Source organism: Gobio gobio (assembly GCF_949357685.1).
Source record: "Gobio gobio genome assembly, chromosome: 22".
Classification (NCBI taxonomy): domain Eukaryota; kingdom Metazoa; phylum Chordata; class Actinopteri; order Cypriniformes; family Gobionidae; genus Gobio; species Gobio gobio.
This window is the reverse complement of record NC_137118.1, coordinates 46,211,130-46,225,654: the sequence shown is the minus strand read 5'-3', so window position 1 is coordinate 46,225,654 and position 14,525 is coordinate 46,211,130. Positions and strand designations below refer to the sequence as shown.

The window sequence follows — 14,525 nt, the reverse complement described above, 5'->3', positions numbered from 1 at the left end:
ATATTCAGTACATATCCATGTCCTGCACTTATGCAACCGTTTTTGTATAAAAAAATGTGCGTTTGGGGAAACTGCACGTCATATTCTGCCTACACAGATAAAACTACAAACATTGATTTACCAATTATTTTATGCTTTTTATGCATTAGAAAAATGAAGACTTTGCGTGATCTTACCAGCATAATGAATAAATTATATTAACCGGAATACACTACCGGTATAGAGAAAGGGAGCAGAGAATGTGAAGCTGTCCATAACTTGGGTGTAGCGCGAGTTTAAGCGCCTCTGATTGGCCATGACGGTCAACAGAAACGCGTGTGATTGGTTATAATGCTCAACACTGCAAAAGGAAATCTGACGGACGGAATGCAGCAGAAGGAATGAAGTATGTTTACGAAGTTTCAAAGTTTGTTTAACCAATATTATCACTTAAACATATAGGGCCCTATTTTAACGATCTGAAACGCAAGTGTCAAAGCGCGAAGCGCAAGTAACTTTGTGGGCGGGTCTCGGCGTTGTTGCTATTTTCCCGGCGGGATAAATGGCTCTTGTGCCCGGCGCAAATCTAAAATGGGTTGGTCTGAAGTAGCTTCATTATTCATAGGTGTGGTTTGGGCGTAACGTGAATAAACCAATCAGAGCGTCATCCAACATTCCCTTTAAAAGCAGGTGCGCAAGTTCCATTATGGATTGCTATTATTATGGCGTATTTACCAGGCGCACGCCAGGAGCGGTTCACAGCCGAGGAGACTGATGTGCTTGTAAGAGCAGTGAAAGACAGAGAAGTTGTGTTGTATGGGGATGGGAGAAACCCACCCAAAATAGCATCGGTTAAACAGGCGTGGGAGGAAATAGCCACAATTGTTTCATCAGCTGGCATCCCCAGGACGTCGCACCAGTGCCGCAAGCGCTACAATGACATCAGAAGACGGGGAAAGTCCAAGCTTGCCAGCATCAATCGGGCACGCCGTGTAACGGGAGGTGGATCTGCCTCTACTCAGGACCTGACGCCAGCAGAGGACATCGCTGCGTCCACCCTCAACGATTTTTTTTCCTGGTTCTTGACGGACAAACCAATTTGTTAGATGTCCTTATATACATAGCCTATATGTCTTGCCAGAAGTTGCCACTATTGGGCAAACAGGTCTCCTTAATTATTAGACTACAATTAGCCTGAATAATTTGTAAGCTAGATTTATGCCTATTTTTTCACATCGTCGTGGCACACCACAATGATTTACGTCATCTCATGTGTTAATATTTTTTAGTGTAACAATTTATGATTTGCAAAAATAACTGTTGCATCTGTGTAGATTACATGAGCAAAGTGTATGTGCGTTGTGCACGCTATACATTATGGTCAAGCATGCGCCCTTAAAATAGCATAATGAACAACGCGCAACGCGCCACTGACTTTAGACTAGGTTTTTTCTGGTCAGTGGCGCAATTGTTTAATGGAACAGCAAAATAGCACCAGGGATTGTTTGCGCCGGAACACGCCTCCTTTTTTGCGCTGAACCGCCCAGGGAGCGCAAGTTCATTCACTAGTTTAGCGACGTGCTTCTGTGGAGGGAAAAGCGCGCTTTGCGCGGGTGCAAAATAGGAATGACACATGCGTCGGTGTACAAAGTCAATTGCGCTGAGTGCAAGATAGGGCCCATATTCTATTACATACATTTTTTGAAACACATTTCCATGAATTTTCCAAAACTTTCTGGTTTATTTATTTTTCCAAAACTTTTCCAGGCCTGGAAATTGCTACTTTAAAGGTCCTGTTCTTCGTGATCCCATTTTTCAAACTTTAGTTAGTGTGTAATGTTGCTGTTAGAGCAAAAATAATACCTGTAAAATTATAAAGCTCAAAGTTCAATGCCAAGCGAGATATTTTATTTAACAGAAGTTCCCTTTCAAAGCCTACAGCGAACGGCCGGTTTGGACTACATTCCTGTACATCCTGCTTTAATGACGTCAGTAGAGCAGTAGAACAGACTAACCTCCGCCCACAAGAATACGCGAAAAAGGGGGCGTGGTCTTGTTGCTCCCTCGTGGAGAAGAGGAAGTGTTGCGTTCGGTTCGGTTGTGTTTGTCGCCATGTCGTTCAGACGCTGTTATTTTTCATCCCGGAGTCAAATCACCTTTGTTTGGCCTTCAGGGGCTGTAGTTTGAGCGCGTTCATCTCCCCGTTATGGTAAGAGACGTGACCTTTCCGGGCATTTTTTGAAGGGGCAAGTGAAAAATAATTTTACTTGCCCGACGGACAAGTATCCTGAGTAAAACATCAAAACAAAAATTAACTAGGGAATCACCAAAGCGCAATAATGATTCTGCATTCAGTTTAAGTGGAGATCGATAGTGGATAATAATATAAAACGAACTGACTTTAACAAGGTTGAGCTGTTGAGGCTCGCGCAGCCTCTCGAGGACGATAACAAATGAGCGCCGCTCATACAGAGAAACTCAGTTCACATACACAGTTAAAATGGTGTAGTTTTTATATTTATATCATATGATACAGTTAAGCAACATCACACGACCAGGAGTGCTGTTTTCCTGAATACCATCACGACTGAAAATGACACTGATTTTATACACCAGTTCCATAAACAATTATTTAACATTAAGTCACTTACATTTTAGAAGAATATGGACTGTTTTTGTTCTATTTCAGCAGCGAAAATAGTTCCAAACAATATCGCAGCAGAACCGTAACGCATCTCACAGCATCAGTGTGTGTGTGTGTGTGTGTGAATGATTCAGCATTTGAATGAATCGGTTGAATCAAAGATTCAATGACCTGTTCATAAACGACCGCCTAATCTTGAATGAATCAGCCATTTGAACGAATCGACTCAATGATTCACTCATTCAGACGGTCACATGCTGCCCCTACTGGTGCTTTAGTTTCAGCTTTCCAACATTTCTTATTTGTATATTCAAAAATATTTAAAATAATCTCATAACATTATTTCATGCAGTTGTAATTTTTCAGAGTAAATAATTTAATGTGATTGGTAACAGCCTATAGTGTCTTATTCTAATTAAACTTATAGATCAAATTTAAAAATATAAAATGAAATCTGAAGCATAGCCTATATTTAATAAGATTATGGAAAAATGCCCTTTATAAAAAGGTAAAAATATCACAAATATGCATATTTAAATATGTCAAAGCGGATTGAACACTGGTGAGAATATTGCTTCAGAATAGATTATATTTACAAAAAAAATCCAGACAAGCAAATTTTTTACTCTGACAAGTGAATGACAGATTTACTGTCTGAAGGAGAAGCGTGAGAACAGGCTTAATGTCCAGCCCTGATAACCTGATGTACCAAACTAAAACTGAAATAAGAATGCCAGGATGAATATTTTTAGAAACTCCAGTTTCAGTCGTGTCGCGTAGACGATGAAACCGGAGATTTTGGCTTGTTGCATCAGACCCGAAAACAGCAATAACCCTTTTCCAGGCTTCTGATTGGTCAACATGGCTTTATTGTCAGGGTTATATCGCCACCTGCTGATTTGGCATGTTCTCGACAGCTCTTCATAGCGTGTTTCGCGTTTTCACGTGGACACAATTTTTTTTAAACGGAGGGGAAAACTCCTAGCCTGGCGTGGCCATACTCAATTCTAGTCAGAATTTGAGTCTGGTACCGCTCCATTGAGCTTTGATTATGGGGCGTGTTTCAACCGAGCCAGGAAAGACCTCAATTGGATAGACCCACAACCAATCAGAGCAACGGAGCGACGCGTAACGTTAGTTGTCAAACGTCAACAGAACTCAACTGACCTGTGTTGCCAAGTCCGTGTTTTTCTCCATGTCCGCGGGTTGAAGCGACCCCAATTATGTGATTATATAAACCCAGGAATGCGAATTTTAGCAGGCAACCTTGCCAAAATAACATATTTTGCCAACCAAACGCCATTTTTTTCCGGAGAACCCCCCGGAAAGTTATTGTTTTGGGCTATAGTTTTGAGTAGCAATTGTGCGCGACATTGCAAAAACACTTGGAAACCCTGTCTGCACGCACGCTGGATTAAGTAACGTTACAAGAAAAAGATGAGTGTAAACGATCTTTGCCAGTAATAAAATAATTTAAGGATACACAGAGTACTTACCAACACGATCATCGTTTCTGAGAGAAATAGTGAAGGTGAACGCATATACAAACAAGTTCTCCGTTTAGGATAAGAGCAAATTCAACCCAAGAGCCTTTGATGACGTGGATGATTACGTTACTGTTGATCATCTGTCCATCATCGTCTAAAGCCCGCCCTGATGATTTCATTGGTCCGAACAGTTTCTGTTCGGGCATAATTCCTCCTCTATGGAGCGAGTCCAGACCGAATTGCCCGAGCAAAAAAAATTGTGGGCGGGGCTAAATTCGGCTGGCATCCAGGCTAGAAAACTCCATTTATAAAAATACATGTGTACGTGTGGACTAGGCCTGAGTGTGTGTGTGTGTGTGAGTGAGTGAGTGAGTGAGTGTCTGAGAAGATGAAAAATACACTCACATTATCATCGTCATCATCGTCATCATCATCATCGTCGTCGTCGTCACTGTCAGCGGTGCTGTGCTTGTATCCGGGCGGCAGTGGTGGTCCGACAACCTCATCATCATCATCATCATCATCATCTTCCTCCTCCTTCTGAGGGGGCGGCGGTGGGCCGATGACATCAGAGTCACTGTCGCTGCTGCTGTCCGCTTCCTGTTTCCTGTTGACCCAACACAGGAGAGATGGCGGTGAATTTAATAATACTTAAAGCTACACTGTGTGATATTTTCCCCCATCTAGTGGTGAACTTGTATATGACCATCCAGTGAATATTAGTTTCTCTTCCTCTCAATTCCGATTTCGTTTTAACTCCTACGGTGGCCGATTTAGTCCAAGATTAACATGGCTTCCAGTTCGACCTCGTCCACATTCGACACATCGAGTGTTAAAACGCCAAAGGCAAAGCTTGAATTCACGGGTATGTCCCTCTTTGGCTTATGTACTTTCAAGATGGAGGAGCAACATGGCGACCCGCATTCGAACCCCTCACCCGTATGTGTTTACAATGGCATATTATAAACTTACGAGAATACTTTATTACTTGAAAGAAGTAAATATACATTAATGAGCACATATATTTTTGAAAGAACTAAGTGTTTTTAGCTAATAATAAACTAAAAAAGTTACACAGTGTAGCTTTAAATCGATATGTCATCCTCAATTAACCCGTCTCCGGCGTGTTGCCTCCGATCCTTCGAATATTCCGATCTATTATGACCTCTGACCTGTAAAGTTTCCAGAATAATAATCATACGCTGTTTGTTAATTGGCCAGAGGAGAACTGCCCCCCCGACTGAGCCTGGTTTCTCCCAAGGTTTATTTTTCTCCATTATGCTCCTGATGGGGTTTTGGTTTCCTTGCCACTGTTGCCTCTGGCAAAATATCCTAAATAAATCTAAATATTAAATCTAAATATGACTAAATATCCAAATAAATCGAATTATTAAACTAAATTAACCATATAAACTAAATTATTGATCTAAAAGCCCACACTGTCACTGTATGATAATTGAAATGAACTGATGACATCAGCGTTTTCTCCAGAATGGCTATACGGCTGAATAAAATTATGCTGCATTATTTTCCTGTTTATCACTGTAAAGCTGCTCTGAAACGATCTGCATTGTTAAAAGCGCTATATGAATAAAGTTGACTTGACTTTACCTGTATGTGGAAGTGGACGGCTTCTCCTTGAGGCTGACGGCGCCGCTGCTCTCCTGCACTTCCTGTCTCTGACGCTCTTCTGTGACAGTAAAGGTCAAAGTTGAAATGGCGTCTACTGGGACGGGTTCACAGGTCAGGAGCGGATCATATAATCACACTGACCTAAAGCGCGCTGGCTCCTCTCGATGGCCGTCCGCCGGGTCTGCTCAAACATGGCCTCCAGGTCAAAGGTGCGCGCTTTCTTTCCTGAGAGTGAATGAAACGTTACAACTGATCATGTGACTCTGACACACACACACACACACACACACACTCACCGAACCCAGAGAAGCCCATGATCGACGAGATGTCTGCATCGTTGCTGGAGTCACCTGTCAATCACAAAATTAATTAAAAAAAATTTAATAAATTAAAATTTATAAAATAATTTCTATTATTACAGAATTTCTATTACCGTCATAAAAAGTAAAACGTGTATATTCATTTATTTATTTTAAAACTATGAACAATTTATGGGTGGTAGGAATAAATTAATAAAATGTACATTTAAAAAAAAAATGTAATAAATAAAATTATTATTATAATTATTACAGAATTTCTATTATCTTTATAAGTAATACAGTGTAAATTTATTTATGTTGAAAATATGATTCTAAAAGTCCTCATTATTAGATAAAAACTCATAAATATGATTTTAAGTCATAATAGTGAGATAAAAAGTCATAAATATAATTTTAAAAGTCCTCATCATTAGATAAGTCATAAATATGATTTTAAAAGTCCTCATTATTAGATAAAAAGTCATAAATATGATTTTAAAAGTTATAATAGTGAGATAAAAAGTAATAAATATGATTTTAAAAGTCCTCATTATTAGATAAAAAGTAATAAATATGATTTTAAAAGTCCTCATCATTAGATAAAAAGTAATACATATGATTTTAAAAGTCCTTATCATAAGATAAAAACTCATAAATATGATTTTAAAAGTCCTCATTATTAGATAAAAAGTAATAAATATGATTTTAAAAGTCCTCATCATTAGATAAAAAGTAATACATATGATTTAAAAGTCCTTATCATAAGATAAAAACTCATAAATATGATTTTAAAAGTCCTCATTAGATAAAAAGTAATAAATATGATTTTAAAAGTCCTTATCATAAGATAAAAAGTCATAAATATGATTTTAAAAGTCCTCATTATTAGATAAGTCACAATAGTGAGATAAAAAGTTGAAAATACGATATGCTAAGTCATAATTATTAGATAAAATGTTGAAAAAATTATTTTTAAAGTCCTCATTAAAAAGTAAAAAATATGACATGCTAAATAATTGAGAGATGAACAGCTGAAATTAGGACTTCTGAGTTAAGATAAAGATAAAAAGCTGAAATTAGATTTTAAAAAGTCTAAATTATAACCAAAACACACACGAAGACATTTAAGAGATGAAATCATGCTTTTTTTTTTTTTTTTTTACATTTTTAAATAATAATCAATAGGGAAAATGTGCGTGTCATTTTAGAGTGTCTATTATTAATATTACTGCAGGATTTCAATTATTACCTTTATAAAAATACTACAATATTTATTTATTCATTTTAAATGATGAATATTCTATGGGTCAGGTGGTAGTCAAAAGTTATTAAAAAATATATAAATAAATAATAATAATAAAACCGTAATAATAATAATAATCTATAGAGGGAAAAAAAGTTTCATTTTAGAATGTCTATAATTTTAGGGCAGCATTTCTATTATTTATTTCTTTTATATAAAGTAACAGTGTATATTTAATTATTTATTTTGAATCTATTATTTGAATAATGTATGGATGGTAGGCAAAAATCTATAAAATAAATGACAAATAAGAATAATTATATACAGGTAAAGTATGTGCTACATTTCACAAAAAGCCCTAGAGTATGTATTTATCTAGAACAATAAACAATGTATGGGTTGTAGGCAAAAGTTATTAAAATCAAAATAATAATAATAATCAATAGGGAAAATGAATGTGTGATTTTAGAATGACTATTGTTGCAGAATTTATATTATTTACCATCATAAAAAGTAATACAGTGTATATTTATGGGTTTATTTTGAAGGATGAATAAGTGGAAGTCAAAATTAATCAAATAAAAAAAATAATAATTTAAAAGGTAAAACATGACTTTAGTTTTATAATTTCTATCATTATAATATGATTTCTAATACCTTTACAAAAAGAAATACAGGGTATATTTATTACGAATAATGAATAATATGTGGGTGGTATGCAAAAAAAAACTAAATTATTAATAATAAATAACAATAATAGTCTTTAGAGTTTAATTTTGGAATTTATATTATTACTTTTCTATTTAAAATATAAGGTTTATGTATGTATTTAAAGCGATTAATAATTGATGGGTGATTGATAGGCAAAAAATAGCAACAAACATTATTAAATCATAATAATAATCAAAAAGGAAAATAAGAGAATAATTTCAACATTTACAAAAGAAGTACAAACTATATGCCAATGATAATGTCGAATTATTACAGCATTTCCACAGTATATCCAGGGCACTTTAACGAGTACCACCAACAAACAGCATGATATTGCAAACATGTTGTGTATGTTCACTCACACGGCAGTGAATGTCACAGAAACGAAGGTTAAAGCTCCTATATGTGAATTATTATTAAATAATAATCAGAATCACATGTGCCTCAGGAGTCTCTGATTATCATAACCGCTGCTCTGACTGGATTTGACGTCATTAAATCATCGCCGCTTTCAGCAAAACACTGTCCTGCACTTTTAACACATTTATCTCACTTATAAGAGAGAAATACTTCACGACTGGCGAATAAAACTCACAAACTCACCAGCATCACTGCTCTGGTCAGCCATTACAATAATATCAGGCACTTCCGGGACGCAGGAAGCCAAAATAAAAGTCCCTCGTAAATACAAGTCCTCGGTTACTTTTGAGAAATATTTGTCTTTACCGAGTATTTGTTCATACAGAATAATAGTTATTAATAATTTCACTAGAAATAAAAATGAATATATAAAAATCAGTCACAAAATCCACTGTTATTTTTGAAGCTGATAATATCAATACACGATTGTATTCCAACTAATCTGAAGACGGAATCCTTTCATTATTATCTGAATATATATATATATATATATATATATATATATATATATATATACACAGTATATATATATATATATATATATATATATATATATATATATATATATATATATATATATATATATATATATATATATATATATACTGTGTGTATATATATATATATATATATATATATATATATAGATACAGTATACAATATACACGCAAATATAAATGAATGAGTCTGTATTTATATATACATATTAATATACACAGTACACACACATATATTATGTAAACAAACTTTTATTTTGGATACGATTTAATCGCAATTAATCATTTTGACAGCGCTATCTATTATATATCTTTTCTACTCGCTATAATAATGTACTGTTAAATGTATAATTTCTAATTCGACAACAATCTAATTCGAGTATGTACAAAAATAATTACGTGATTAAATGTTAAATTAACATAATCATATATAAATAAATTAAATTCAAATAAAAATGTAATAAATGTGTATGTATGTATGTATGTATGTATGTATATATATGGCATTTCTAAAACTTTTGCACTTTAAGCTAATTTACTAATTTCAATATTTTTATTATTATTTTTCATACATTTAGTTTTACTCTTTTCACAGTTGAGCTTTTTTCACAGATTTTTTATTTTTTTTATTTTTTATCATATGTTAATTTAACATTCAATCATTTGTTTAATCAAATTTTTTTTAACTTTTAAGCAAATTTAGAAATAATGAATTCAATTTATAAGAAATTAAGCAAATTTATTTATTTACATATTTTATTTTTATATGTTTTATCATGTTACATTTTTTATCTTTTTAATTTATTTATTTATTTACATTTTTCATAGTTTTTTCTCTAGACTTTTCCACGGACCCCATCACTCCTTTGCGGCCCCAGTTTGAAAACCCTCCGTTAACACATACAACATTTGATCTTAATAATGTATTAGTAAATGTTGAGATTAACAACAACTAAGTGTTTGTTAATCCGTTAACTAATGTTAACAAATGAAACCTTATTGTAGTGTTACCCAGAACCCACAGGCAGTGAGTGGTAAAGTCATCTGAAGGCTTGTTGTTTGTGGAGAGCTCTGCGTTCTGTCAGACATCCAGAAATGAGTCGATGTGGAAGCAAACCAACAACACACCTGCGAGCGATTCTTGTTTATTCCGCACAAATCTGTGCTGACAACTTACTCAAACAGTCAAAACACAAATGATACACACACACAAATACCACAATCATTCACAGTCAACAGCTGCGCAACATCTGGAGGTTTTTGGAAAGCATTGTTTCACTGCTGTTCGTCGTCCTCCTCCGCCACGATCCTCTCGATGGCGGCCCAGTCCAGTTTGCTCAGGACGCTGCCGGTGCTCTGGGAAAAATCCAGATCCAGATCTCGCAGAGGATCGACGGCTGTGAACGCTTCATCCCTCTGGAGAACACAGAAATCACATGACGGCGTATGTTCAGAACTCAATACCAGTGTGATGTTTCCAGCGCAGTATGCACTGTATACTTGCCTTAAAGGGTTAGTTCACCCAAAAATGAAAATTCTGTCATTAATTACTTCCCCTCATGTGGTTGGACACCCGTCAGACCTCCGTTCATCTTCAGACACAAATGAAGATATTTTAGTGTAAATCTGATGCTCTGAAAGGCCTCCATTGGCTCAATGCACTTTACACTCTCAAGACCCTTAAAAGACACTAAAGACTAAAGTTACAAAGTCCATCTCACTACAGTGGTTCTACAATAACTTTATCGGCGAGAATAATTTTTGTGCGCAAAAAAACCCGAAATAACGACTAATATAGTGATGACGATTTCAAAACACGGCCTCATGAAGCTTCGAAGCGTTATGAATCAGTGAGTCGAATCATGATTCGGATCGCGTGTCAAACCGACAAACTGCTGAAATTTGGCGATTCAAACTGCTGAATCGACTCACTGATTCATAACGCTTCAAAGCTTCATGAGGCCGTGTTTTGAAATCGTCATCACTATATAAGTCGATATTTAGGGTTTTTTTGCGCACAAAAACTATTCTCGTCGCTTTATAAAGTTATTGTAGAACCACTGTAGTGAGATGGACTTTGTAACGACGTCTTTAGTGTCTTTTAAGGGTCTTGAGAGTGTAAAGTGCATTGAGCCAATGGAGGCCTTTCAGAGCATCAGCTTTACACTAAAATATCTTCATTTGTGTCTGAAGATGAACGGAGGTCTGACGGGTGTCGAACGACATGAGGGGAAGTAATTAATGACAGAATTTACATTTTTGGGTGAACTAACCCTTTAACCCTCTGAAATTCATTTATTATTTATTTTTGTATTACATTTACAAAACACACCAAACAAAATGCATACAAGGAGCAGATCCTGTCAGAGGACATCCTAACACCAGATAGTGTCCTCACCCTGCAGTCCAAACGTATAAGCTTACTGGTTTTTAATTAAATAAATGTACTATATTTTTCTTTCAACATTATTTATTCTTTATTATTTTGTATTTTCCATTTCATGATACTAGACAATATTCACCTTTAAATTATTTCTATATAGAAATATGATTATTATTTTGAATGAATGCAGTGTTTAAGTATTAAAGCAGGGCTTGACATTAACGCTTGTCCGGGACAAGTGGATTTTTTGAAGGGGCAAGTGAAAAAGAATTTTACTTGCCTGACGGACAAGTATCCTGAGTAAAACATCAAAACAAAAAATAACTAAGGAATCACCAAAGCGCAGCCTCTCGAGGAGAAAATCGAAAACAAATGAGCGCTGCTCATACAGAGAAACTCAGTTAATATATACGGTTAAAAATGGTGTAGTTTTTATATTTATATCATATGATACAGTTAAGCAACATCACACGACCAGGAGTGCTGTTTTCCTGAATACCATCACGACTGAAAATGACACTGATTTCATACGCCAGTTCCATAAACAATTTATTAACATTAAGTCACTTACATTTTAGAAGAATATGGACTGTTTTTGTTCTATTTCAGCAGCGAAAATAGTTCCAAACAATATCGCAGCAGAACCGTAGCGCATCTCACAGCATCAGTGTGTGTGTTAGTGAATGATTCAGCGTTTAAATGAATCGGTTGAATCAAAGATTCAATGACCTGTTCGTAAACGACTGCCAAATCTTGAATGAATCAGCCGTTTCACTGAATCGACTCAATGATTCACTCATTCAGACGGTCACATGCTGCCCCCTACTGGTGGTTTAGTTTCATCTTTCCAACATTTCTTATTTGTATATTTCAAAAATATTTAAACATTATTTCATGCAGTTGTAATTTTTCAGAGTAAATCATTTAATTTGATTGGTAACAGCCTATAGTGTCTTATTCTAATTAAACTTATAGATCAAATTTAAAAATATAAAAGGAAATCTGAAGCATAGCCTATATTTAATAAGATTATGGAAAAATGCCCTTTATAAAAAGGTAAAAATATCACAAATATGCATATTTAAATATGTCAAAGCGGATTGAACACTGGTGAGAATATTGCTTCAGAATAGATTATATTTACAAAAAAATTCCGGACAAGCAAATTTTTTACCCGGACAAGTGATTGACAGATTTACTGTCTGAAGGAGAAGCGTGAGAACAGGCTTAATGTCGAGCCCTGATTAAAGATTTTTTAATGTTAAAATCAGGGCTCTGAACCGGTTCAAGGAACGAAAACGAAATCAAAATCAATTTGAATCGTTCTGAACAGAAACGTTAAAGGGTTAGTTCACCCAAAAATTTAAATTCTGTCATTAATTACTCACCCTCATGTCGTTGGACACCCGTCAGACCTCCGTTCATATTCGGAACACAAATGAAGATATTTTAGTGTAAAGCTGATGCTGAGAAAGGCTTCAGATAGGCCTCCATTGGCATTCAGTACATTGACACTTCCAAGATCCATGAAAGGCACTTAAAACGTCGTTACAAAGTCTATCTCACCACAGCGGCTCTACAATAATCATACAATGCGACGACAATAGTTTTTGTGCGCAAAAAAAAATCAAAATAACACCTTTATCCAACTTGTTCTCGACTTCCGTGTGTGCCTCCACGACGCATGCGCGAGAATATGACGTAGCGCCGGTGTTCGGGAATCGATGAAATACACACTTAAGCCCCATTTTGAGAACTACGCCGAGACCTAAAGCACGATCAATGTAGAATCCAACAGCTTAGACACGCGCGTCTTCCTCTGCTCGTAAACAAATCTCTTCTGGGTCATGTGTCCGAACGCCGGATCTGCTCATATTCTCGCGCATGCGTCGTGGAGGCACACACGGAAGTCGAGAACAAGTTGGATAAAGGTGTTATTTTGATTTTTTTTTGCGCACAAAAACTATTGTCGTCGCATTGTAAGATTATTGTAGAGCCACTGTGGTGAGATAGACTTTGTAACGACGTTTTAAGTGCCTTTCATGGATCTTGGAAGTGTCAATGTACTGAATGCCAATGGAGGCCTATCTGAAGCCTTTCTCAGCATCAGCTTTACACTAAAATATCTTCATTTGTGTTCCGAATATGAACGGAGGTCTTACGGGTGTCCAACGACATGAGGGTGAGTAATTAATGACAGAATTTTCATTTTTGGGTGAACTAACCCTTTAATTTGAAATGACCATTAACCGGTTAATAACGTTATTTTATCATTCTTTTAATATTTTAATTTGGCAGTGACCAATCATGAATAGAGTAGCTCCAGCATGTGACGCTGACGGATCAAGCGTTAGTGAAATGTCATCTATGAATCTACCGGTTACGCAAGTCAGTGTGAGCGCGCATTTACACGCCTCAAGTACATTTCTTTCCCCGCTGAGGTCTACAAAGAAAGCGCAGGTATTGGAGGACATTCTTTTCAAACATTTAAATAAGCAGTTCAGACTTTAAGCTCAAATAGTCTGATTTAGGCTAGTTTGTGGATTTCGTTTAAGCCTGTCCAAGTACTAGCATCTATCAAACATTTGTCCTATAGTCTTTCAGATTGCCAATACAGGACAGGTCAATGTTTTCTATATAGACGGTTGATGCTTCGTATTGGTATGTTATATTGCATTAAATGATCAAGCTTTATTAGCTGACTGAATTTGATTATGGGATGCAAGGGCGTGTTGCGCAGTGTTTGCTTTGAAATTAGCAGTTGACGGTGCATTAAAAGAGCAATGGTTATCCAGTTTATTTATTCTTTATTCATGCAATTTTTAAAACAAGTCGTGTTGAAAAAAAGTTATGTACAAAGAATGTTATCACTTCTGAAAATAATTCGGCTTAAGAGGCCACTTTAGATTGTCTAACGCTCCATTAAAACAGGTCAATATTTGTCCCGCTGTTTATGCTTTGTAATTAATGCATGTATTTCTGTTGTGGTTTTAAAAATGTTATGAAATAAATATTCAAGTTTAATTACCATGCGTTATATTATTATTGAGTGAAAAATAAGTCTATTTATACATATTTGTTTAAAGTATAGGCTAAATTAAAATAACGTCATTAACCGGTATTTTTTCAAATCAAACCGTTTTCGGATCAGTAATGTTTAATGAGGAACACAAAAACGGAAACGTTATAATATCGATTCTGCTCGGAGTGAACCCATTGATATTTTTTTC

At 35.5% G+C, this 14,525-nt stretch overlaps 2 protein-coding genes across 2 annotated transcripts in view; both read right to left on the bottom strand.

Annotated features, from left to right (window-relative positions):
* wdr70 (WD repeat domain 70) overlaps positions 1-8,654 on the bottom strand; it is a 194,588-nt gene extending 185,934 nt beyond the window's left edge. The window contains exons 1-5 of the mRNA XM_079803825.1: positions 8,599-8,654; positions 6,039-6,092; positions 5,884-5,967; positions 5,722-5,800; positions 4,516-4,717 (exon numbers count right to left, since the gene is read on the bottom strand). Of these exons, the coding sequence (XP_079659951.1) occupies positions 4,516-4,717; positions 5,722-5,800; positions 5,884-5,967; positions 6,039-6,092; positions 8,599-8,623 (444 nt within the window). The 5' untranslated portion in view covers positions 8,624-8,654. The remainder of the gene's footprint in view (positions 1-4,515; positions 4,718-5,721; positions 5,801-5,883; positions 5,968-6,038; positions 6,093-8,598) is intronic.
* A 1,389-nt stretch (positions 8,655-10,043) lies between these two features.
* The window catches only part of cplane1 (ciliogenesis and planar polarity effector 1), a gene marked incomplete at its 5' end in the record, with an annotated part of 107,491 nt that continues 103,009 nt past the window's right edge, over positions 10,044-14,525 (bottom strand). Inside the window, 1 exon segment of the mRNA XM_079803826.1 lies at positions 10,044-10,328. Coding sequence (XP_079659952.1) covers positions 10,188-10,328 — 141 coding nt within the window. The 3' untranslated portion in view covers positions 10,044-10,187.